The 24684-nt window shown below is 50.2% G+C and overlaps 4 protein-coding genes across 4 annotated transcripts in view; 3 read left to right on the forward strand and 1 right to left on the reverse strand.

Moving 5' to 3' along the window:
- The window catches only part of RPL11 (ribosomal protein L11), a 189572-nt gene that overhangs the window by 46950 nt on the left and 117938 nt on the right, over positions 1-24684 (forward strand). The window lies entirely within an intron of this gene.
- On the forward strand, positions 5757-13205 carry PITHD1 (PITH domain containing 1). Its single transcript, XM_054571718.1, has 6 exons — positions 5757-6047; positions 6733-6776; positions 7141-7218; positions 10639-10743; positions 11535-11643; positions 12217-13205. Exons 1-6 carry the CDS (start codon positions 5850-5852, stop codon positions 12316-12318), a joined length of 636 nt encoding a protein of 211 aa, XP_054427693.1. The 5' UTR covers positions 5757-5849; the 3' UTR covers positions 12319-13205.
- On the forward strand, positions 15117-19546 carry LYPLA2 (lysophospholipase 2). Its single transcript, XM_054571717.1, has 10 exons — positions 15117-15206; positions 16657-16759; positions 17020-17051; positions 17177-17242; positions 17719-17766; positions 17856-17926; positions 18073-18146; positions 18227-18328; positions 18431-18604; positions 18692-19546. Exons 2-10 carry the CDS (start codon positions 16682-16684, stop codon positions 18740-18742), a joined length of 696 nt encoding a protein of 231 aa, XP_054427692.1. The 5' UTR covers positions 15117-15206; positions 16657-16681; the 3' UTR covers positions 18743-19546.
- Positions 19620-24122, reverse strand: GALE (UDP-galactose-4-epimerase). Its single transcript, XM_054571715.1, has 11 exons — positions 24066-24122; positions 22275-22400; positions 22019-22134; positions 21820-21933; positions 21379-21555; positions 21007-21120; positions 20847-20913; positions 20661-20746; positions 20473-20550; positions 20135-20249; positions 19620-20010 (listed from the first exon to the last, which is right to left on the reverse strand). The coding sequence occupies exons 2-11, from the start codon at positions 22393-22395 to the stop codon at positions 19952-19954; spliced, it is 1047 nt and encodes a 348-aa protein (XP_054427690.1). The 5' UTR covers positions 22396-22400; positions 24066-24122; the 3' UTR covers positions 19620-19951.

Genomic DNA, 24684 nt, shown 5'->3' on the forward strand with positions numbered 1-24684 from the left:
GTTGTTTATTGGATCTAATTCTGTTAGAATTACTATACATTGAAGTTAATTATGGAACATGATATGATGGATGACTTTACTCAAGGTTTGTAAGTTAGTCCCTTATTAATTCAACTTGCTGAACTAAGACCTGTATTAGACCCTGGACTACAGACTAACACAGTCAAGTCTGGCTCTCACAGTCTGGTAAGAGTAACTGGTCCCGCTGGTTATACACCTACTATGTGCCACACACCACTCTGTCTCATAGACATTAACTTTGTTGTCACAATGATCCTACAAGGTAGGTGGTCAGGGCCCCAGTTTGAAAATGAGAAAACTAAAGCACAGAAAACTAAGAATTTGCCCAAGGTCACACAGTCACTGAGCAGTGGTGCCGTTTGTTCGCCTCACTCCCAAGCACACATTCTCAGTCACATTTAACTATCTCATAAACACACACATACCCGATATTAGACTTCTGCAGCAAAACTGACTCCAATGCAAAAAGATGCCTGGGCCCAGGCCCTCATCATTTTTAAGAATGATTTTTCTCTCTGCTGCATGTAACTGATGCCCAGAAGAATTCTCTGCTGGCTAATTAGCTTGACAGATGCCCCCTTCACAGGGTTTCTCTGCTGGCGTTCCGCATCCATTGGAGTGTCTCCCTGGTTGTTGGCTGAATGGTGAAATAGGCATTTGTCTTCACAGACCCCCGACTTTTTCTGTGACGCCTACTGTCTCAATGCTTTTAGTTCAGGCCATGAACATTGTATATAGCTACACCCATGTTTCTCAAACATAGACTTTCAGGTTGGCCCCTAAGCTATGTCCAGAAGTGACATTGATCATATTTCATTGGCTGCACCTAAACTCAAAGGAACAGGGAAGTTCCTGGACACACAACTGGAAATATTTGCTAACAGCACCAAAGACTCCAAAGGCAAGCACAGTGCCCTGAGTACTCTACAAGTCCACCCAGACTCAAATCCCACATTTCCGAGATGTGTGTCTTTGAACCAGTCACTTAACCTCTGCATCTCAGTTTCTTCCTCCAAAAATATGAAAAACACATCAGCCTTGTAGAGGCATCTTATACTAATTTAATGAGTTAAATAAAACATGTAAAGCGCTTAGAAAGGTGTCTGGCACATAGAGCTCAGGACATGTTAGTCAGGATGTTGGTGATGAATTAGGTGAAGTACCTAACACAGAATGGGCATTTAGTAAAGGGTTGTTGTTAGAACTGAAACTCTGAGGAAGAAGACCTGTCCAAGGTAACCCAGCTGGTCAGTGCAGCATGATGGCTAAAAGCCTGAGCTCTGGGGTCTCAGCCTGGCACATAGTAAGTACTCAATGAATGGTAATATTTGGAGAAGGCTCAACGTGGTAAGAGCCCGGACTCTGGAGGCCCACTGCCTAGGCTGAAATCCTAGTTCCATTACTAACCAGCTATGTAGCTATGTGACCTTTGGCAAGTTATTTAGCCATCCTGTGCCCCAAGATGAAGATAATAATAGGAAACTTGTATTTATAAAGATTATAAAGTAGCCCTGGCTGGTGTGGCTCAGTGGATTGAGTGCCAGTCTGCGAATCAAAAGGTTGCTGGTTTGCTTCCCTGTCAGGGCACATACCTGGGTTGTGGGCCAGCTCCCTAGTTGGGCAGGTGTGAGGGGCAGCTGATTAATGTTTCCCTCTCTTTCTTCCTCTCTCTCTCAAAATAAATAAAAATAAAATCTTTTTTAAAAAGATTAAAATATAAGTAGCCCTGGCTGGTGTGGCTCAGTGGATTGAGCGCCAGCCTGCGAACCAACGGGTTGACGGTTCGATTCCCAGTCAGGGCACATGCCTGCATTGCGGGCCAGGTCCCCAGTGCAGGGCATGTGAGAGGCAACCACACATTCATGTTTCTCTCCCTCTCTTTCTGCCTCCCTTCCCCACTGTCTAAAAATAAAGAAATAATCTTTAAAAAATAATAATATAAGTAAAGTCTTTGGGATAGTGCTTGCATATTATTAGTGCCATATGCTTGTTAGCTATTGTTACTGTACTCTTGGTTTGCCACAAAGAAGCATTCAAAAGTAACAGAGAAATATTTGTTTCTCTTGGCCTAATTTGGACAGGAAATAAAGGAAAACATACAAATTCATCAGTCCTTGAGCTACAAAAATGTTTGCAGATGGAGCCTAGGAGTAGGAGAAAGAAAAAAATTCAAAATTTTTCCTACCTGCCCCACGGTAGTCCCAGAAGTCAGTGAATATTCCTATTAGCCCTCAGACAAATACAGGAGGAGTGCAAGAGAAGGGGCAGTCAGACTAAGCAGAAGAGGCTGATTCCCAAACCAGCTAAACTACTCTTTCTTCCAACTTAAGCCGTCTAAGCAATTGCAGTTTCCCATCCAACCACATGGGAGCGCTGAGCTGAAAGTCTTGCTCTTGGCAATAGTGATGAAGAACTATTTAACCTTTTCCCATAGATCCAAACATTTTTCATGCATTATCTCATATTACCCTCATGATAAAACCCTAAAAAGTAGCTTTTCTTATTCCCATTATATATGACAAATCTGAGACTTAAGAGAAGCTAAGCAACTTGCCCAGCAGGCCATTCCTAGTATTTGGGGGACTGGATCGAGAGTACAAGAGGAGGCATACTTAAAAAGTTATAAATGGCGCTAATAAAATATTAAATAAAATACAGCCTATTCCGCTACATTGACAAATAAATTTTCACAATGTCCTAAAGGCCACATTCAAATTTCTGAGTCTCTTGGAAGTCTGCACTAGAAGGTCGTGAATAGGGGATAGCAGAACCTTTGCCCCACTCCCTCCCCTTCTCTTCATAACCTTAAGTATGTTTCCCTGCACGGGGCCTTGTGCACACGTGTGCAGATGTCGTAACCTGTACGCTCATGTACTGTCCTAGAGTTTCTAAACTGAAAGGATCCATCAGGTATCCAGCACAAAATGACAAAACAGCCACAATATCACATTTCAAAATACTAGGGACCAAGAGAAGATCTTAAAAGCTTCTTCTAGAATGGGGTTGGGGGGAGAACCCAGAGAAAGACTCAGGAATCGGAATGATATTGTTCTTCTCCAAGCTAGAAGGAAATATAGAAATATCTTCAAACTTCAGAGAGAATTCAATCCTCAGCCAAATTACCAAATACTCATGTAACAGAAAAATAAATCCATTTTTGGTAGTCATTTAGCATGTATGGTGGGGTGGTAGCCACCTCTAAGGTGGCCTCAAATGAGTTCTACCTCCTGGTATTTGCACCCTTCTGTAGTTCCCTCACACCTTGAATATGCCTGACCTATGGGACCATGAGATATTGCAGAACTGATGACATGTGACTTCTAAGGCCGGGCCATAAAAAACACCGTGGTTTCTACCTTGCTCTCTCTTACGTCCCTTGCTCTGGTGAAAGCCAGCAACCATGTCCTGAGGATGCTCAAGCGGTCCTATGGAGAGGTCCATTTAGCAAGGAACTGAGGCTGCTTGCCAACAGCTTGCACCAACTTGCCAGCCGTGTGAGTGCACCATCCTGGAAGTGGACCCTTCAGCCCCAGTCCAACTTTCAGAGGACTTCAGGCTCATGAGCAAGCTGGACCAGAACTAGCCAGCCAAGCCAGAAATTGTGAGATAAATGTGAATTGTTGCTTTACTCCACTAAGTTTGGGAATAATTTGTTACACAACAAAAGATAGATAACTCAGGTATATTGGGGTGGGGAAAGCCAGTGTTTTGCAGTTCTTCCAATCAAAAGGGGAAGTCTGTCGACTCCTGAATTTGAATTTCACCGATGAAATTTGTTTTGGCTCAAGAGACATTAGCAAAAATTATAGAAGCTGGGAGTTAAAAAATGCTTGTGTAATGGATCTTCCCTGTCTTGCTCCTGAAACTCTGCAACTGCTTCCATGTGACTAAGCTCAGGTAGCCTGCTGGAGACATGTGGCCCATCACTTCAGGTGACAGCCAATATCATCAACTGGAAATGTGAGTGAGGCCACTCCAAACTATCTAGCCCAAGCCAGCTGGCCCAGAAAAGAGCTTCCCAGGCCATCTACAAGTCATGAGAAATAGTAAATTCTTCTTTAAAGCTTTTAAGTTTTGGGCTGATTTGTTACACAGCATAAGCTAATGATAAACATATTTACTTCATGTGCACCTTTTGCTTCAGGAAACTAGAGGATATGCTCAAAATCTGGTTTGTTTCTAACTCTATCTAATTTGGGGCAAGTTAACTCACCTGTTTCAGCTTCAGTTTTCCTTATCTTCAAATTGGAGATAACAATGGGTAACACTACCTATCTTTTAAAGTTCATGTGACAAATAATTGAGATGAATTGCATATTGTGATCAGCACGATGCCTGGCACATAGTGCTCACTAAGTCAGTACAGGATGACAATGATGACAATGACAAAGAAACCAAAAGTGACGAGAAGTCCCTGAGCAAGACCTGTGTAGGTCCTGCAGTGGGACACAATCTTTCCAGAGAAAGGCTACTGAGTGTATCATTCAATTAAACAAACATTTACTAAGCTTCTACCACGTGTCCACCCTCTTGCCTGAAATGGTGGCGTGAAAGCAGGAATAATTCATGACACTGAGCTATGCTGAACCACAACCAAGTCCGCTTATTTTGCAAAGAATTGAACGAGGACATCAAAATATTTCTAAATGAAACTTGAACCTATGGCTATTTTGGTTTGTATTTCACCAGTCTCATCTTGCCTGAACACTCCAGAGCCACAAGTGAAGGGCAGGGAAGACTCAGACTATGCCATCACTCTCTAAAAGCATGTTGCACCTGAGTACACAAACCCAAAACTGAGAAGTTCCATAAACTGAGATTTAAAATGTGTGATACATCTCGAATTTCTTATTATAGTCTATTTTATTTTTTTGAATGCTGGACACATTCCTCTAAATGGACTACAACACACAACCTGCCCTTTGAAAAAACTGCTCTGACATGTCGCATGGGGGGAGGGGGACTGAAAGTTCATCTGGTCCAATCCTTGCACTTTACAGGGGGTAGCGTGAAACTGAACTCAAGGCCACACAGCTAGTGAGCGGCAGTGCTTGACTTGAATCAAGATCTGACTCAGCTATTTGAATTCTTACCATGCGTCAGCCACTGTGCTGGGTTCTTTAAGTGCATTATTTCATTTAATACTCACTGCGATCCTATGAAGCAGATATTACCATTTCCACTTAACAGATGAGGAAATGAAGTTTCAGGACGGGGGAAAATGACTTATTCAGAGTGTCACAACGTCAGCAGCAGACCCAGGACTCGTCTTCAGATCCGGCCGTCCATGAAACCCACACTCTCGACCACTGAGCCCACTGTGAAGAAAGTGGTTATGAAAGTGGGTTTGTAAGGTCTAAGCGCCTAAACGTGCACCTGCAAGGCGGTGCTAACGTCGCGCTCTCTGCTCTTCAGGGCCTTATCCCTGCGCACGCTTTCCTCCGCCCGCTCCCTAAAACGATGGCGGTAAAAGAAAAGAGCACAGACTCGCGCCTAAGTGGGAGGAGAATTCGAAACCCAGCCCCACCATTTACTCGGAAAACGGGCTGAACCTCTCTGCCCTTCAGTTTCCACAACTGTGAAACTAGGCGGGCAATAGCATTTGTCTCTAGGACTCAAAGAGTCAACCTTAACTCCTTGACAGCTGGAAGGGCTCGTCAAACGTCCGTCCTCCCCCGAGCCCCGCCCCCTCCTCCCTGGACGCATGCGCCGCTTCCGGGGCGCCTTTTACGACGCGGCGGCCACAGCGCGCTTGGCGGCCGGAGCGGAGGGAGCCGGCGCGGACGGCGGCGACTGGGCTGAGAGAACGCACGGGCGTCGGCGTCGCCATGTCGCACGGCCACAGTCACGGCGGGGGCGGCTGCCGGTGCGCGGCGGAGCGCGAGGAGCCACCGGAGCAGCGCGGCCTGGCCTACGGCCTGTACCTGCGCATCGACCTGGAGCGGCTGCAGTGCCTCAACGAGAGCCGGGAGGGCAGCGGCCGCGGCGTCTTCAAGCCGTGGGAGGAGCGGACCGACCGCTCCAAGGTGGGCCTTCCCGGGCCTGGGGCGGGCGAGGCGGGGACCCGCGCGGGGCCTCGGGCCGCCGGTCTGCTCTGACAGCCTCATTCCTGGAGTTAAAAAGCGACAGCCCGGGTGCCAAGCGCTTTCCCGTGCCCATCTCCTGCCAGTCCGTCGGGAGCCGAACAGAATCGAGTCTCCCCATTTTGCAGATAGAGGAACTGAGGCCCAGAGAGGGAAAGGGGCGCCCCCAACGTTCTGTTCCGGGCCTTTGGTGGGTAGTGAGGGAGGACGGCCATGAGGGTGTTTTCCTACCGTTAGACCACTAGTTCCAGGGGCTGCCCGATCATGTCAGCTGGAGACCAGTCGCGGGAGACAAGCTTGTCACCCAACCTACTGGAGCCTTCGCCACGGTGGGGTCGGAGAGCCATTTGAAAGTTGTGGACCGCTTAGGCGCAGATCGTTGCACGCAATTTCAGGGGCTTAGTCGGCCCTGGAAGTTCTTTAAGGAGCTCCCCAGTAAGAGCCCTCTGACTGGATGGTCGGTGGCTATCAACTTACTGACATCAAGCTAGTGAGTGCGGTAAACGAGGGAGGTTGACTACTTACTTGCATTGCATTCCAGCTGTAGAGCAGGATAGAAGATACCTGAAATTGTAGGCTCTCAGCAAATATTTGTTGCTTTCTCCTCCCTCCTCCCCACCCCCTCCAGTTTGTTGAAAGTGATGCAGATGAAGAGCTTCTGTTTAATATTCCGTAAGTATCTCCTTGGTGCTTGACTCAGGCTAAAGAGACTGTACCCTGGTGCTGTATCAGAACTCATTCATTGGTTGTGTCAAGAACCCTCTGTTCTAGAAAGGGAGTAAATTACTGTGGTGGGTTTGAGGAGGAAAGCGTCTTAGATTTCCTGGCACAGACGAAAACGATGTATAGGTCGAAGGATAACTGAAAAGGTAAATTTCTTAGCGCCGCAGAATGCCAGAAGCGGAAAGGATCTTAGAAGTTATGTAGTATGAGTTCACACTTGAGTCAGTTGAAGCTCGGAAAGGGGAAGGGTCTTTCCCAGAGTCAGCAGAGATTCAAACCCAGGTTGACAACCATCTCTTTTGCCTTCTGGCAGATTTACAGGCAATGTCAAGCTCAAAGGCATCATTATCATGGGAGAGGATGATGACTCACACCCCTCTGAGATGAGACTGTAAGTGTCAAGGGTTTATGCCTCCTGGTTCTTTCTCTTTCCTCTTTATTCTAGGATAACATAATTTTTTCTTTTTACTGGCTTAAATATCCCCTCCCCCCCTTGAAAAAAGTGTTAGCCTTGTTCTGCATCAGAATACACTTATCTCTTCCTGAATTAACGGCTCTTTTTTAGATAAAGCATCTTTAAGACTAACAGCTTGTCTTTTTTCAAAGTGCTTCTGTGGCACCAGTCTTTCAGGGAGCATCCTAGAACTGCCAATTGTTGATGACTTTGCAGTTTTCTTAGTGACCCACTTGCAGAACTCCAATGATTGTACTCTGGGGGGTAGCTTGTTATTTCATACAGTTAGAGTCTTTGTGTGTGTTTTGTTGACACGGAATTATTCCACTTGAGTTTGTGTGGCTTTTAGTTAACAAAATTGTATATACCTTTTGCAACACTGGATCTGTTGCCACCAGAGCTAGTACCCTTTTTTTTTTTTTTTTTTTAACAACTTGCCTAAAAGAAGGGAAAACCACTTTTAGAGTGTTGGAGAAACAAATATCAGAGGAACTTCTTTTTTTTTTTAAAGATTCTATTTATTTTTAGAGAGAGGGGGAGGGAGAGAGAAAGAGAGAGCAGCATTTACGTGGGAGATATAGAGAGATACATGGATCAGTTGCTTCTCACACGCTCCCAGCTGGGGACCTGGTCTGCAACCCAGGCCTTCGCCTTCACTGGGAGTCGAACCAACAACTTTTCAGTTTGTAGGCTGCCACTCAATCCACTGAACCACACCAGCCAGGGCTCAGAAGAACTTTACATAAAATAATTTCTGCTGAAAAATTAATCAATATAAAACAGATTTAAGAAATCAGTGCTATTTTTTGAATGTTAGGAACATAAATGTTGTGGTTAAGAGTGGGTTCTGGATGCCCGCTGGTGTGGCTCAGTGGATTGAGTGCTGGCCTGTGAAATGAAAGGTCGCTGCTTTGATTCCCAGTCAGGACGTATGCCTGGGTTGTGGGCCAGGTCCCCAGTTGCGAGCATGAGAGGCAACTGATCTATTTCCTTTGCACACGTTTCTCTTTTTTCCTCCTTTCCCCTCTCTCTAAAATAAATAAGTAAATAAAATTTTAAAAGTAAATATATAAAATCTTTTAAAAAATGTAAAGCTTAGAATGCGTCTAGACCACAGTAAGTGTCCAACTTTTGGAGAGAGGTACAAAACTTACAGTTCTAAGCCCTCAGTTCTAAGTACTTTACACATTATACTTTATTTAATCTAAAATGTCATTGATTGTGAAGTGCACCATTTTTTTATGTACCATTAATAAAGAAAAAAATATTGCCTGTTTAACTATGGCAAACCATTGAAACATCCAGAAAAGTTAAATTAAGAATTAAATCAGTGAAATTTGAACACAGACTAGGATATTAAAAAATTGTTAATTTTTGTTAAATGGTAAGATAGGTATATTTTTTTAAGAAGTCCTATTTAGACCCCTGACCAGTGTAGCTCAGTGGACTGAGTGTTGGCCTTCGAACCAAAGGGTCGCAGGTTCGATTCCCAGTCAGGGCACATACCTGGGTTGCAGGCCAGGTCCCCAGCAGGGTGAGTGTGAGAGGCAACCACACATTGATGTATCTCTTTCCCTCTTTCTCCCTCCCTTCTCTCTCTAAAAATAAATAAATAAAATCTTTTAAAAAGTCCTGTTTAGAGATACATACTGACACATTTATGAAGAAATGATATGTTTCGGATTGCTTTAAAATATCAAGCACAAACAAAATGGGGGTGGTAGGCATAGCGGCATAGTGTGGATTATTGAAGCTGAGTGATAAGTATACGGAGATTTATTATATTATTCTCACTGCTTTTATATGTATTTGAAAGGCAGCTATGCCTACCACATTACCATCAATGCTTCATGTTTTGTGTCTGTTTGAAATTTTTTATAGTAAACTTTTTTTCAAAAGATGTCTTTATTAGAATTGATTAAATTTAATCTCCACTACAACTACATGGGATATGTACTATCATTATCCCCATTTTACAGATGAGGAAACAGACACAGAGAGGTTAAATCACTTTCCCAAAATTATACAGCTGGTAAGTGACAGAGTCAGTTTTCAAACATAGGTAGTCTGGCCCCAGAGACACTGCTTTTTAACTACAGGGTCTGGCACAAATAACACCCCTTTTTGGTTGCAAAATCTTTTATTACAAAATCATGAGCATGTAATTCTCTAACATAACAATATCACACTCAAGCATACCATATGACATTTTAGGCGAAATGTCCAAAAACTATGAATTATTACACTGATATTATTACCCTACCAGTCACATTCAAGCAGGCTTTATTTTTGCCAGACCCTGTGCAGTGCTATACTGCCTCTCATAATGCTGCTCATAAATGTTTGCTGCTGTTGTTGTTGTTATTAATCTGTGCCTCATTGTTAGAAACACTTTGAAGCAAACATTTGTTTTCTTAAATTACATATTTTGTTGCAGTTAAGTTCTAGGCTCCCACCCTGGCTTGTGTGGCTCAGTGAATTGAGTGCCAGCCTGCAAACCAAAGGGTCACTTGTTCGATTCCTGGTCAGGGTATATGCCTGGGTTGCAGGCCACGTCCCCAGTAGGGGGCGTATGAGAGGCAACCACACATTGATGTTTCTCTTCCTCTCTTTCTCTTTCCTTTCCCCTCTTTCTAAAAATAAATAAATAAAATCTTTTTTAAAAAAGTTCTAGGCTCCCTCCTATGTGGGTGTGTTAATAAAATACTCTAGAGATTGGGGGTGGTGGGGGGTTGGCTCAGTCCTTTAGAATTTGTGAGTTAGGGTTAGATAGAGGAGACAATATTTTCTTTGAAAAATGTTTTCTTCACTAACAATTTTACTTGACTTTCCAAAAGCATTTTGTGAGATTGCAGCCTTTTGTGCTCTTTTCAAAACAGAAATCCCCAAATGGTATTTTTTTAAGAATTGTAAGATGGCTCAGTATATAGAGTAATTTAGAACAGAAAAAATGTTTGAGTGAGGGTTACCTGATCTTATCTCTTAACTGTGTTTAATATGTTTCTGCCAAAGTATTTTCCCCATGAGTAAGCTGTTTAATTTAAACATCCTCAGCTTGGTCTGAATGTGCTGAGTTGCTTATTTTCTCCATGCGTTTGCTGCATGTGACCTAGTTTGAACTATCTCTTTGTGTATTGCTTGTCATGATCCTAACCCACTCAAAGATGCCATTGGCTTATGTTGCAGTTTTTAGCTCTTGTTGGATTAAAGATATTTGTGTTTAAATGCCAGTAAGATGCCGTTCCCAAAATTTGATCTCTTTTTTTGATAGGTCTGAAGGCAGTTGAGTCAGAAGGAAGTTTTGAAAAACTTAAAAATGTGACATGCACATTTCTTTATTTTCTTCCCTTTTCTCAGGTACAAAAACATTCCACAGATGTCCTTTGATGATACAGACAGAGAACCAGATCAGACCTTTAGTCTGAACCGGGATCTTACAGGAGAATTAGAATATGCTACAAAGTAAGCACTGGGCCTGTCTTCCACTCTTCGTTACTTCTTTTTGTTCTTTTTCTTTTCTTTTTTTTTAATTGAATTCATTGGGATGGCATTGGTTAATTAAATTATATAGGTTTTAGGTGTTCTGTGGCTTCTGAGGAACAGCATGTACTCCCTCATCTGTAATGAGCATATGTGCATTAACACTTGCTGGGCTCGCCTTTTTTTTTTTTTTTTTTTTTTTGGCTGTCTTCTGCTCCCCTAGCATCAGAAACAAGTTAAAACAGTGGAGGAAGCTTGATCCTTGGCTTGGTCAATTTTAGACAGAGATTGGATGCAAGCCATAGATTTGTTAGCTTGTAAGCAGTTAGCAGATCTGAATGACCTCTAGGATGGTCTTAGGAAAGATGTTTTCAGAACTCCTATGTGCATAGTTGGCTTATAGCAGGCCAAGTTACAAGTGATCTCTTCATTATTTCTTCACGAGGTCTCTCTTTTTCCTAAGATGAGGTCAACAAAGAATCTCTCCTTGGTCATACAGCATTTCTTCATCCTGTTCCTTGAGGACAAGGGCAGTGTTGATTCATTTTTCTATCCCTACTGCCTTGGACAGGATCTGGCAAATGCTCGGTAAATGTTCATGGAATCTGTTGCTTGTCCAAAGGAGAATGAGATGTAATGCCCCAAGAATGTTCTCTGACATTTGTCTGGGTTTCACCACAAGTTGCAGCTGGAATTGTTGTTTTTGACATTGTGGTGAGGTGTTAATTGAACTGTAACCTATGTTTTCCCTCCCCACTTTTTTCATCCTCTAGAATATCTCGTTTTACAAATGTCTATCATCTCTCAATTCATATTTCAAAAAACTTTGGAGCAGATACCACAAAGGTCTTTTATATTGGCCTGAGAGGAGAATGGACTGAGGTAAGACAGGGTTGGAAACATTATTGCCCCCTCCAGTATATGTATACATGTTTATATATATGCATGCTATAGTAGTAGGCACTCTAAGAAATGGAAAAAGAGCAAGTTGAGACCTTAATTGCTTTCAATCTGTTTATAATTTTTCTTGGTTTTATCATCGTAAACTGTCTCATTTGAGAGACTATAAGTATTTTTAAGGATGTTGAAATAATTCAGTTCATATCAGTTCAGTTTTTCACTTTAAAATTCAGTGGTTCACTTGTTTCCTTCAGTCAACACTTCTTTCTAGTCAATGTTTTTGATAACCTTTCTTGTTCCAGACATCAGAAATAAAATGATAAACAAGATAGACTAGGTACTCTTCTCATGGTGCCTCCAATATAATGAGAGAATGAATCTTCTAAGCTATGGAGTGAACTATTGGTAATGATCTTCCCAGCCTTCTTAAGATAAAAAATATCAGAAGCAGGAAGAGATTAGATGATGACTTCTAGAAATGGGCCTGAATAAGAACAACTCCAGTGTGCCTTCTGGAAAATAGCCAGCTGACATAGCCTCTCAATTTTCTTGCAGTTTCGCCGACATGAGGTGACCATCTGCAATTATGAAGCATCGGCCAACCCAGCAGACCACAGGGTCCATCAGGTTACCCCACAGACACACTTCATTTCCTAAGGGCTGGCCAAGGCTCCCACAGAGGCCCTGCGCCAGTGAAGATGTATGACCACCTGTTGGGAAAGACGAAGTGATGGAGCTCCAGGGAGAGTTGGCTGTCACAGCCTCTGCCAAGTTTTGTCTTTGAGGCTTGCTGTAGAAACGTGGCCTATGGAAGACAACACACCACCAGGAAGGTTGTATGGGTGCCAGGGGACAGTCATGGTTCTCTAGGGCCCTGTAGAAATTGGGTCTTGGTCTGGTCGGCATCTGGCAGTCATAGATAATGCCTGCCTTTCCAGTCAGTGTGGCCATGGATTCCAAGTGTCTCGTTTTGTGGCAGGATTTTTGTGTGACTTTTTTTTTTTTTTTAATGGAAACTATTCCTGGGCTGCAATAAACTTTGTGAAGCCTCAAAATTGTATTCATGTTAGTCGTTGGGAGGGTCTTCAACTAGAAACACTTGTCCCTGCTTGTTGCTTCTCCCTGTCATCATTCAGCATTCTTGTCAAGGTGCCCAGCTTGGAGTTGTCTGTCATGCACAGTAGTGTCCCATGGTTATAGCTGGAAGAGCAGGACTCTCATGATGCTTAATTAATAGCTTGAGGAGAAGGTCTTTTTTCCTGCTTCCTAGGTAGGCAGTCCAGGGAGAACATGGGCATCTCATTTCTGTGTTTGTGGGTATCTGGTCAAGGTAAGATCCTTAATGTTTATTAGCTTCTAACTAGTTTTGTAAGCCCAGTGCCAGAATTTGGAGATCTCAGTTCTTCTGTCCATGGCTTTTTATTCACTGTGACTAATATGCTTCCTAATAAATCTTTGCCAGACTTAACATTTGTGTATTCTTTTGCATTCCTGATAATACTGATGAAACTTTTCCTTTACTGGGAACTGTATGTAACTTTGAAATTTGCTATTTCGGACCAGGTACATAATAAATGTAAATAAGGAGGAACAGGTTCTGCAGCTCATCAGAAGAAATGAGAGTGAGCAAATTAAGTGAGCAGTCTGAAGGTGGGCTCAAGACTTTGGACTTAAATTTTGAAAGTCTGGACAGAAATTGAAAGAATATAAGTTATCTACAAAGAGAATTTCGAATAGTCAGTATTCTCTCCCTTGCAGAAAATAGAAATAATTTATAAGGGGAATTAGTTTTGAATCTGACCCTCTTGAGAAAACTCTTGTGGGTTTGGCCCACACTGTTAGGAGGATATACCCACTGTTTATCCAGCCTGTCCCAGGTAAAGCCTGCCACCACCAAGCTTTGTAGAGCTTCAACATTTCTCAAATAAAGCCTGGAATCAACCAGAAGGTAAATGCAATTCTTGATGCACTAAGGGTCCTACTCTTCAGCCTCTTCACTTCAGTTGGATCTATTTGAGATAAAAGGGTCACACTTTGATTTGGAGTAGGAAGAAACAAGTAGAGTAACAAATTGATGTTTCTTTTACTCTCTCTAAAATCAATAAATAATTAAAAAATCTTAGAGCAGAAGAGCCCTTCGTTAATTCCACTAATTAAAGCACTAATCACAGGTAGCCTCTGAAGAATTTGCTCAAAAGTGCCACAGTGTCTCGGGATGAGGGGTTCAGGAGGAATCGTTCATTTTTCCATAGAAGGTTCAGCAAGGATTCTGTTGAGAGTGGGAACAGCTATGTTGTCTTCATCTGCTCATCCCCTTTCTGGTCCTGGGTCCTTGGCTTGCTGTTCTCCTCTGACCCCAAAGCTTTCCTGCCCAGAATCCTCTGTCTCTGATTTGTTGAGCACTTAAGACCAAACTGCCTCTTACCCTGGGAAAAAGTGCTTTGTTAAACTTCCAAGTTTACTGCTGCCAGTTCAAAGAAAAACTGGTATAGGTTATGCTGAAAGAATGAATCTTAAGCTGCTAAGAGATGAGGATGATTCATTTCCTGTTGGCAGATGTACACATACTCTCTCAGGGACATGGTCCTTCAACTCACTCTGCCTTTCCTTCCGGCCTTTCTGTGGACCCTGATCCCCATTTCCACTTTACTAGTGCAGCAAAGGGTGACTCTGGTGCCCAAATGAAGCCCTTTTTGTTCTGAGTAACTGAAGCTCATTGATGGAGGTACTTTGTGCACGGCCTTCCTGGCACCGCATGTCCAGGGCAGAGCTAAGGCGACACTGCCGATAGCTGTCCAGCTGTCCTGCTATGGCCTGTGTTATTTTCCCAGAGTCCCTTTAAGAGTCATTAAGGCCTCACACTGATGTTATGTGTATTAAGCATTTCCGCATGACCTCATTTGAGCCTACCAGCAAAGCTGTGAAATAGGCATGGTGGTTATTATCACCATTTCATAGCCCGGAAGGCAGGTGCGCAGAGGTAGCATTACAGTACAATCCTGAGATTGTTGTTTACTTCCCCTCCCTGGGCCTCAGTTTCCTCATCTTTAAAACAACACTGGAGGACTAGATAGTTTCAAAGCATCTTTAAGGATCCTATCCATGATCCTGGGTTAGGGCATGAAAGCCAGTGCTGGATACCCAAGACCATAATAAAGTGTGGCCCATGGGGGTGGGAAGGTGGGAAACTGTATGCTCTGTGAGTAACGCCTTTCCCTCCGGATACCCTTCCTCCAGGAGGGGCATGGCTGGTGGCAGCAAATGGGTGTCTTGGGTGCACTGCCTGAAATCTGCAGGTGACTCCGGGGCTTAATTACGGGGAGTGGCCCCACGGTATCCAACATGGCAACTCCTATCTGGTGCAAGCCCGACGCCCTTTTCCGGGTTCCGTACCGCTGGCCAGGCTACTTCCGGTAGCGCGATGGCTGGGTTCCCGGGACTCGAACGGAAGTTCCGGCGGGGGCGGTGGAGGGGGAAGAGTGTGTGTCTGTGCCGGAGAAAGAGGAGAATCGCCCGAGAGGTCTCGAAAGCCCCAGGGAGTGAAGGTATCCTGGTCCCCGGCCAGCAGGCAGAGCGAGGGCACTGGGGGAGATCAGACCACAACGGGGGTCCTGGCGAGTGGGGAGGGGGAACCGCAATTGTGAGAGATGGGGGTGGGGAGTGAGGTGTGAGGAGGCGCTGGCCGGTCGTGGGGACTTTGGGGGTAAAGAGGGCTAAGAAGTGGGGGACTGGGTGTGATAGAGGGACTTTCTGGGTCGAAAGTGGAAGATCCCATGGTGGGGTGGGGGCTCCCCAGGGTCAAAGACACGCCACTTTGTGGGCAGGAGCGGGTCCTGGGTCAGGGTAGAAAATGTCACCGTAGGAAGGCGATGACCCTTAGTCAGAACAGAAGTTCCCATTATGGGGAGTGGGAGACCCTCGATCCGGTGGGAAGTTTTTACGGTGAGGAGGGAGACCCCAGCGCGGGGTGGGGCACCACTCTGTGAAGGGGGGACTGTGAGGCAAGAGGTGGAAGTCCTTCAGTAGGGAAGGGAAGGAATCCCAGCTTACGAGGAAAGGTGTATTCCCTGTGGGAAGAGGGACCCTAGGGGTCAGAGGTGAGGGATCCCACTGTGGAGAGGGGCACTCGCGATCACAAATGGAAAGTGGAAGCCAGTTGGGAGGGTGGGAGCCGCAGGGAAGGGTAGGCGCTTAAGAGCAGGGACAGGTAGCAGAAGCTTCTGGGGAGTTCGAGGGATGCTAAGGAAGGTGAGCAGCCAGCCTGCCTGACATTCTTTTGTGTGTTTGGGAGTCCCAGAGTGTGGTCAAGCTGGGGGACCCATTTGAAGTCCCACTGAGGGGAACGTGGGGCACCAGTTAGGACATGGGTGGTGGACTGGAGTCTCTGTGCCCTCTGGGGACATGGGCAGCCCGGGGGCTCTGGGAATGGCTGAGCCAGAAACTGCTATGAAGGCCGGGTGGGGGCTGGATGGGTGCGAAGTTGGAGAAAATGTGTGTGTGGGGAGGGGACAGTAGGAGCTGGAAGCTTATTTCCCTGCCATTTTTCTCCCCTTCATTTCCCAGTAGTGCTGGGGGTTGGGGAGGAAGGGCCTCGGGGGCTCTAGAGAAGGGGGATGACTGGAGAGCCGGGAGGAGGCAACTGCCTGCCGAGGCCTGTTAGGTGAGGGGAAGGCTGCAGGGGATGTCCTGGCTCCCTGCCCCCACAGTCCCTAAACTCTGCCTTTGCCCATTTCCAGCAAGTTCAGGCTGTGCGGTGGCCAGAACCAGGGGCACTAGAGGGGGCGCCTCTGCTTCTCGTCTCTGGAACAGAGGCAAACTTCCTACCTACTCCGGCTGGGGATTTCTTGCCTGCCTTCTCTTTGTGCCCAGGACAGAACCTGCGGTGCTGTGTGGGGCTGATGGCCTGGGCGCCCCTGGGTCGGAGGCTCTGCCCCTGTGTTAGGAGTCTGTCCGCTCCCTGGGCTTGCTCCTGACCATTCCCCTGAATCTGCACAGGCCCCAGCCTGGAGCCCTGCAGTGTATGTGTGGTAACACCATGTCTGTGCCCCTGCTCACCGATGCTGCCACTGTGTCTGGAGCTGAGCGGGAAACGGCTGCGGTAAGGATCCTCGCCCACCCACAGCAGCCCCCTGGCCAGCAGGAGGGGTGTGGGAAAAATCGCAGGGCAGTGATGAGAAGGGAGCAGCCTGGAGCCAGGAGTGGGGGAGGGTGGATAATAACCTGTTTGGCTGCTACCTGAGTTCCCCCCAGGTCCATGGGGGAGGGGGAGGGGTGGCCAGAAGTTGGAGGACAGTAGGGAATTACAGCAAGATGATGACGGCCCTCTTCTCCATTTCTCCATCTCTCATCCTTTTCCAGGTTATTTTTTTACATGGACTTGGAGACACAGGGTAAGTGAGCTGGGGGTGGGTGTTCCCTGGGGAGGTGGGGCCTGGCCAGTGGGCAGGGCTGGAGAGGCTTGTGCCCTCCCTTCTTCCTCTCCACAATGTTGCCTTTTCTCCTTTCCCTCCTACAGGCACAGTTGGGCTGACGCCCTCTCCACCATCCGGCTCCCTCACGTCAAGTACATCTGTCCCCATGCGTGAGTGTCACCCTAGCAAGGGAGGGATTGAGGGTGGAATCGGATTGGTGGAGGGGGCGGTGATCCTGTGGTCCCAGGTCTGTTCTCTCCCACCAGCTGCATCCTGGGGCCGGGGCCCAGGACAGTGAGAGGTGTCATTTTCAGCCTTTACTCCTGTGGAGCCCCCAGGAGTGGGGTCTAGACCCAGCCCAGGGTCTCCTAGACCTGAGACCTCCTAGAACCAGGACCCCTGTTTCCCTTCCCCAAGTACTCACCGACTGAGCTGGAACCCTGGCGAGCTGAGTGCTGGGCTCTGCTTCTCTATTTCTGCTGCTGATGCTTCAACCACAGCTTCCAGCCCCACGTGGCAGGTTGCCTGGCAACACCTTAAACACAGTCACTGCCTGCTGGGAGGGGCCCCCAGGGACTGCTCCCCCTGCCCCTGCTTCGGCTCCCTCAACCCCCTGGAGCATGATGGCCCTTCTTGCTGTCCCCAGGCCCCGGATCCCCGTGACACTCAACATGAAGATGGTGATGCCCTCCTGGTGAGTTTGGGGAGTGGTGGGTGGGAGCTGAGGGAGCCGTAGGGGGCGGGCCGGGGTCTTCTGTAGCTGCAGTGCCTCTGCTTTCCCAGGTTCGACCTGATGGGGCTGAGTCCAGATGCCCCTGAGGACGAGGCTGGCATCAAGAAGGCCGCAGAGAATAGTAAGGCCCCAGCCCCCCTCAGCACGCCCCCTCCCACCCTTACCCCTCCAGGAAAGCGTTGGGCAATACCTCTCTCTGCTCTCTTCTTGGGGCCCCTCTAGCAGCTTCCCCCCACCCACTCACCCACTCACGCCCCCTCCCCCCAGTAAAGGCCTTGATTGAGCATGAAATGAAGAATGGGATCCCTGCCAATCGGATCGTCCTGGGAGGCTTTTCACAGGTGAGGGGAGAGAGAAGATGGTGGGGGGTGGGTAGACGAGCTGTGTTCCCAGGACTGACTGCTCTTTCTCCGCCTTCCAGGGTGGGGCCCTGTCCCTCTACACTGCCCTCACCTGCCCCCACCCTCTGGCTGGCATTGTGGCACTGAGCTGTTGGCTGCCTCTGCACCGGGCCTTCCCCCAGGTGAGCGTCTCCATGACCCTCTCCTGCCTTTCCAGTCTCCCTGTGGCCTGGGAGTTGTGCTGAGGCGCTGGCTTTGCCCTCTGAGTCTCGTCTGGCCCACAGGCAGCCAACGGCAGTGCCAAGGACCTGGCCATCCTTCAGTGCCATGGGGAGCTGGACCCCATGGTTCCCGTACGGTTTGGGGCCCTGACGGCCGAGAAGCTCCGGTCCGTTGTCACACCTGCAAGGGTCCAGTTCAAGACTTACCCAGGTGTCATGCACGGCTCCTGTCCTCAGGTCAGTGGTCAAGGGCCCCTTCCCACTCCTACCCCTCTCCTTCCCCCCTCCAACCAGGAGCCTCTCACAGTCCCCTCTCCCTTCCAGGAGATGGCAGCTGTGAAGGAGTTTCTTGAGAAGCTTCTGCCTCCTGTCTAACCAGAGTTGCTGGCCCCCAGCGCAGTCCCCCAGCTCATAGGGGACCTAGCACGCGTGGCACCATCTTGGATCTGAGCCGGTCGAGCCGCTGTCCCCACCCTCCCTAACCTATATCCCCTTCCCACAGGCCTCTGGGGCAGGCGGGCCAAGGCCTAGCCAGGCCCTGCTTCCTGGCTTTAGCCACCTGGCTGCCTGCAGCAGGGGCTGGGCTGCTTTCTTCTCCCACTTCCCTGGAGGTGGGCCCCCAGCAGCAGCATTGGAGGGGCTGTAGGCAGCGGGAGAAGGGGCCCAGCCGCTGACCCACTCACTCAGGACCTCACTCACTAGCCCCGCTTTGGGCCCCCTCCTGTGACCTCAGGGTTTGGCCCAAGGGGCCCTCCCAGGCCCCATCTACCCCCTCCCAACTGATTCTGCCCAAGATAATCGTGTGTCTCTCCTGCCTCCACTCCAGCTGCTTCTCAATCATGAATGTGTCTGTGACCCCAGGCCCCCTTGCTGCTGTGGGCTACCTGCTCCTGGGCAGAGTGTTGGTGAGGGGGCAGAGTCCTTGGAGGGGGCCTTCCTTCAGCCCTTTCTGACTTGGGGGCTGGGCCCTGTCTCCCTGTTACCTTCCCCACAGGCCTGGAGCCTGCAGGGCTGGACCGAGGCTCAAGGTCTCCCCCAGCTGTGTCACCCCCACGTTGTCCCCACTCTAGGGCTAGGGGAGGTGGGGGAGGAGTTGCGTCTCATCTTCTGTCTCCATGTGGTTTCGGGTGTTTTCTTGTTGTGTTCTGGATTCCAATAAAATTAAAGAAATTGCTTCAACTCTCAGGCCTGGCTGATTCTATCCAAGGGGTAGGGTGAGACCATGTGTAAGAAAATGCTCCAGTGTAAGAAAGCTTTTTATTTTAAATATTTTGGAAAGTGCCTTCATGGCAGTATAAATTAGTGCCTGGGAGTAAGGTGTCGACTCAGGGCGCTGCCTCCCCCACTGGCTCTTGTGACCTTGATGGATTCCCAGACCCGATGGAGGAGACGAGTTAGAGACCACCCCCGAGTGAGAGGCCCCCAACTCCTGATCAGCAGAGCCCTGGCCCCGTGCCTGGGGGCTGAACAGGCCTGGCTGCGGTTTGAGGTAGGGCAGGCTCTGAGGCCCCTGGGTTCCTGCCAGATGCTGGAGAGCAGGCAGTTGTTTCTCTCTTCTTTCCTGGTCCATGGTAGGCGAGGGCCTCAGGCCTGCGTGCTGAAGCCTGAGGGGTTCTGCTTCTGCCAGCGCCACAGATCTTCACCTGTGATTGGGTGAGGTGTGCGGTCAGGGCCCCACCGGGACACAGGGCCACCGCCTCGGGGCATATCCACCCCCAGGCGCCCCTCGTAGCGCCGAGCTCTCCCAGGGGTCGGGCTGGCACTCACACATCCTGTCCAGCCCTAAGGCTGCTGTCCAGCCCAGCTCCTGGAGGGCCAGGCTTGGGTTGGCATAACAGGCAGCCACGTCACCTTCCCGCCGTGCCACCACCTTGTATGGGATCTGCAAGAGAGGGGACAGTCATAGCTTCGCTGGGCCCGCTGTGGCCTCACCCGGCCAGCTGCTGACTAGGCCCTCAAGGAATGGCGGTCAGGGCAGGATCTCTCGCAGGCACCCAGCACTGAGGCAGGCCGAGTCGAGGTGGCAGTGCCCATCAGGGAGGCCAGTGGGAGGGGCCAGGCCTTCTGCTGAGAGTCAGGTGGGGCAGGGCAGGGTAGCCGCCTACCTTCCTCCCGGAGGCCTTCTCCATGGCCCGGACCATCTGCAGCACTGAATAGCCCGTGCCCGTTCCCAGGTTGTAGATCTGCCCAGGAGAGAACAGGTGCCGTGGAAGGGGCTGGACTAACCACCCCTCTGGGCTCCGTGTGCCCGGAACTCCACTTCCCCTCCCTCGCTTCTCCTTTCTCTTCCTACCCGGCAGCCACACTGATCCTTCAGTTTCCTCAGGGCCGCGATGTGACCCTTGGCCAGATCCACCACGTGGATATAATCCCGGACGCCTGCAGAGGAGGTGGTGGGGCGGAAGGGCTCAGTATAGTCTGTCCCTCCTCAGTCTCCCTCTTGGCCCCCAAGCCTGGATCCTCGTGATCCTGGGCTCACCTGTACCATCTTCTGTGTCATAGTCATTGCCAAAGACATTCAGTGCCTCCCGTCGCCCAATCGCCACCTGGGGTGGAGGTCAGGTCAGCTCTTCCCAGGTCCTCGGCACCGCTGTACCCCTCAAGGCTAGGGCAGCCCTGTCCCTCCCCTTCTTCCTCACCTGGGACACGTAGGGCATGAGGTTGTTGGGGGTGCCCTGGGGGTCCTCGCCGATGCGGCCCGAGGCATGGGCGCCTGTGGGGTTGAAGTAGCGCAGCAGCACTGCATTCCAGGTCTGTGGGACACGGGCCAGGTGATGGGGGCGGGGCTGCAGGCTGGGTCCCAGCTCAGGTCGGAGCCCTTTACCTCTCATGCCCCCCATGCCTGTTCTCTACCCCTAGAAAGGGGCAGGGAGATTGGGTCCTCCCCCAGGGGCTGTGACCTCGGGCAGTCTCTGCAGCTTCAGCGGATCCCTGGCTTCCTCCTCGGTGGAGGATGCCTAGGACCCCATCCTCAGGCTCACGGGGGCAGAGCCAGGGCTGGGTTCCCTCACCTTGTCTGCCTGGCACAGGTCCCGGATCATTTCCTCGATGAAGAACTTGGATTTGCCGTAGGGGTTGGTACAGCCACCTGTGGGGTGGGCCTCGTCCAGTGGCAGGTACTGGGGGTTCCCATACACAGTAGCTGAGCTGCTGAATACCAGGTTCTTCACCCCGTGGGCTCTCATGATCTGGCCGTTGGTGGGGGGGAGATGTCAGTGGCCTCTGCCTCATGTGTTAGTCCCAGCCCCTTACTCCTTCACAGGTGGGTGGGGCTGGGGTACGGGCACTCCCATTTACAGATGGGGAGACTGAGGCTGGGAGGTAAAGAGAAACGTGTCCAAGATGATACAGCTTTGGGCCCGGCCTGACTCTGCCCCCCTCACCACTGCGTTCGGCACTGCCCACCTGGCGACAGGCCCTCCCAGTGTCTGTGTCCTCGCCCCACATCTCACCTCCAGAAGCTGGATGGTTCCTGTCAGGTTAACTCTGTAATAATCCAGAGGCTTCTGCACTGACTCGCCCACTGCCTTGAGCCCCGCAAAGTGGATGACGGCCATAAAGCTGTGCTGCAGGGACAAAGCCAGGGTAAAACGCTGCTTCACAGGCCCCGGCCCTTGGCAGTGCCCTCTGCCTGCCTCCCAAGCCCCCCACCTTCTTGAAGAGACGTTCCAGGGCTGCCTGGTCCAAGATGTCCATCTCCTCAAACTCCAAAGAGCGGCCTGTCAGCTCCTGAACCCGCTGCAGGCTCTCAGGCATGGAGCCCCCTCCTGGTTGGGCACACGGAGGCCATCAAAATCAGAGGAGATGAGGTCCTGGAGACTACCCAGATACACACCCCTTGGAGGTGGAACCCCGGGCTTTCCTTCTGTCTCCTCCAGAAGCCCCAGCCCCACATCCCGACACTCACCACGGATGGCATTATGGAAGTTGTCGATGACCACAGGCGAATAGCCTGCCTCCAGCAGCTCCAACACCGTGTGGCTGCCGATGTAGCCAGCCCCACCCGTTACCAGCACCTTCTCTGCCATCGCACCTGGCCCAGGACACAGAGTCTCAGAGGTGGCCTGCACTGGCCACTCAGCGCCTCCTTCCAACTGAAATCTGGCCTTGGAGGGAAGCAGTCGTGTGTCCCAGTTTATAGGGTGGTTCTGGAATCAGCCCTGGTCCAAGTTTGGATGCCATTACCTTCTGGCCTTAGAGATCCCTTATCTTCTCTTTGCCTCAGTTTCCATCTCTATAACATGGAGCTTATAATTGTACAAATGCCGTGTGATAGTGTAAAAGTTAAAGGAGGTGATTTTAGAGGCCTGACTCATGGTACAGGTGGGGAGACCCACACAGGTGCCATATTTTCTAGACTCAACTGATCCTGGGTTGGGCAGATGGAATCTACAGCTCCACACGTCTTCCCCAAGGTGTCTGGGAACGGAACAGTTCTGGGCAGAAGCAAATATGGCAGCAGCACTGGAACTCCAAGAGACCAGGAAGGGATTCTCTCTGCTCAGACTCAGGCCTTCCTAGTCTTTGTGCCATCACTAGATGTAAACTGGCTCCGGGGCTCCAGCTGCACACAGCCCCCCTGACTTACTCCCTCAAGGGTCAGATGGCAGGAAGCAGGAAACATACCAGCCAACCTCAGGGTGGGGTCCTTTGCCAGGCAGGCTGAGCCCAGCTCTGGGGCTGCAGCAGTGCTGTCCTGGCGCTGGCCCCACCCCACCCCACCCCAGGTCAGCCAGGCTGGCTAAGCCTCTAACCCTGCCCGGGCCAGCCGGAGCCCTCGCAGTGTGGAGCTAAGGATCCCGCCCAACTCTAGGCAGCACTGAGCTGGCCGGTGTAGACGTGGCCTTGGCGCCTACTCCGCAGCCAGGTGTGCACCCCGCCTTGAACAAACTCCGTGGGCAGAGGGGGTGGAGGGGATAGAAAGCCCCAGACACTGAGGTCTTTCATTCGCGGCGGCCCTGCTCGAAGCCGGCTTCCTCCAGGCTGCCTCAATTGCCTCCAGGGCTCTTCCAGCTCCAACGAATTTGGCGAAGCGCCCTCGGTGTACCGGGGACTTTTGCATTATTTTCCTGAATTCTCCTAGTATCCCGATGAGGCAGGTATTATCACTGGCACTTTACAGACAGGGATACTAATGTCAGACAAGTGATTTGCCTGAGGTCACACAGCTCGTGATAGCTGGACTAGAATCAGGATTTCCAGGCTCCCAAGCCAGTCCCTAACCCAAGCAGTTTGCCCTCCCCCCTAGCTGCTTCCGCTGGACTCTGCTCCGGATGCCGAAGCCTCCCCTACCCCCATCCCACCGAGGTCCATGCACTGTGTGAATCCCCAGAAAGTGGTCGCGGAGGGTGCCCTGGAAGGCGTGAAGGCTGGTGAAGCGAACCCTCCTCGAGCCGACAGGGCGACCCAGGTCAGGTGTCGCCTCCTCGCTTTTCCCAGTCTACATAATGGGTTGGAGAAGGCGCTAGATCTCGGGCAGGGATTTGGACCAAGGCTGGGAGGGGGCCGTGCAAGGCATCCCCAGGCTGGGAATGAATGACCCCAGGCTGTCCCAGCGGTGGCAGCTAAAATGGTCCGCTGTGACAATAATCTGCCGAAAACGCAGCCCATCCCCTAACACTCCCCCTCGCTCCCCGCAGACCACCTAGCCCCCCGCGAGCCTCTGCGTCCCATCCGGCCCCGCTTTCCCTTCCCAAACCTGCTCAGGACTGCGCCTCCCGCGCTGCCTCCAGCGTTGCCGCCTCCGGCGCCTCGGTCCCTTTAAGAGCTGACGGCCCAAATGGTCCCGCCCCCTCACACCCTCAGGGAACGTGTCACTCGCGTAGACGGGTAGACTGCACTACGGGGCGCCGGGAGGACAAAAGGAGCTGGAGATCGCAGGCGCCTGCGCAGCGCGCCTCTACAAAGGCCAGCAGTGGGCAGCAAGGTCCAGTGCCGAGGTGGTCCGCGGAGGGAATGAGCGGCAAGACCCGGGTCGCCGAGGGCTGTTCCCGTGGAGGGTGCCCTGGATTTCCGCGCCGTGCTCAAGCGCTCGTCCCGGCCCCTGGACGCAGGCGGAGGGCAGCATGCTGGGAGACAGGGCTCCGAGCTCACCCGCAGCTTTTCCAACCTTTTTTTTGTATCTGCTAAACCCTTTCTGGAGGATGAGCCTTGCATGAATACACTCCTGCATGGAACGGAGGCAGTAAAGGGGCGGCACGGATCAAGGAAATGGTGCGCGTCCCCTTGAAGCGGCAGGTGCTGGGAGGTCCATCTAGGCCATCGAAGATCTGGAGGGAACTCTGAAGCTCAAGTAGGAATTACATGCTGATTGTGCT

Source organism: Pteronotus mesoamericanus, unplaced genomic scaffold (assembly GCF_021234165.1).
Source record: "Pteronotus mesoamericanus isolate MK-2021 breed Mesoamerican mustached bat unplaced genomic scaffold, CSHL_Meso_final contig_221, whole genome shotgun sequence".
In the NCBI taxonomy this organism is placed as follows: domain Eukaryota; kingdom Metazoa; phylum Chordata; class Mammalia; order Chiroptera; family Mormoopidae; genus Pteronotus; species Pteronotus mesoamericanus.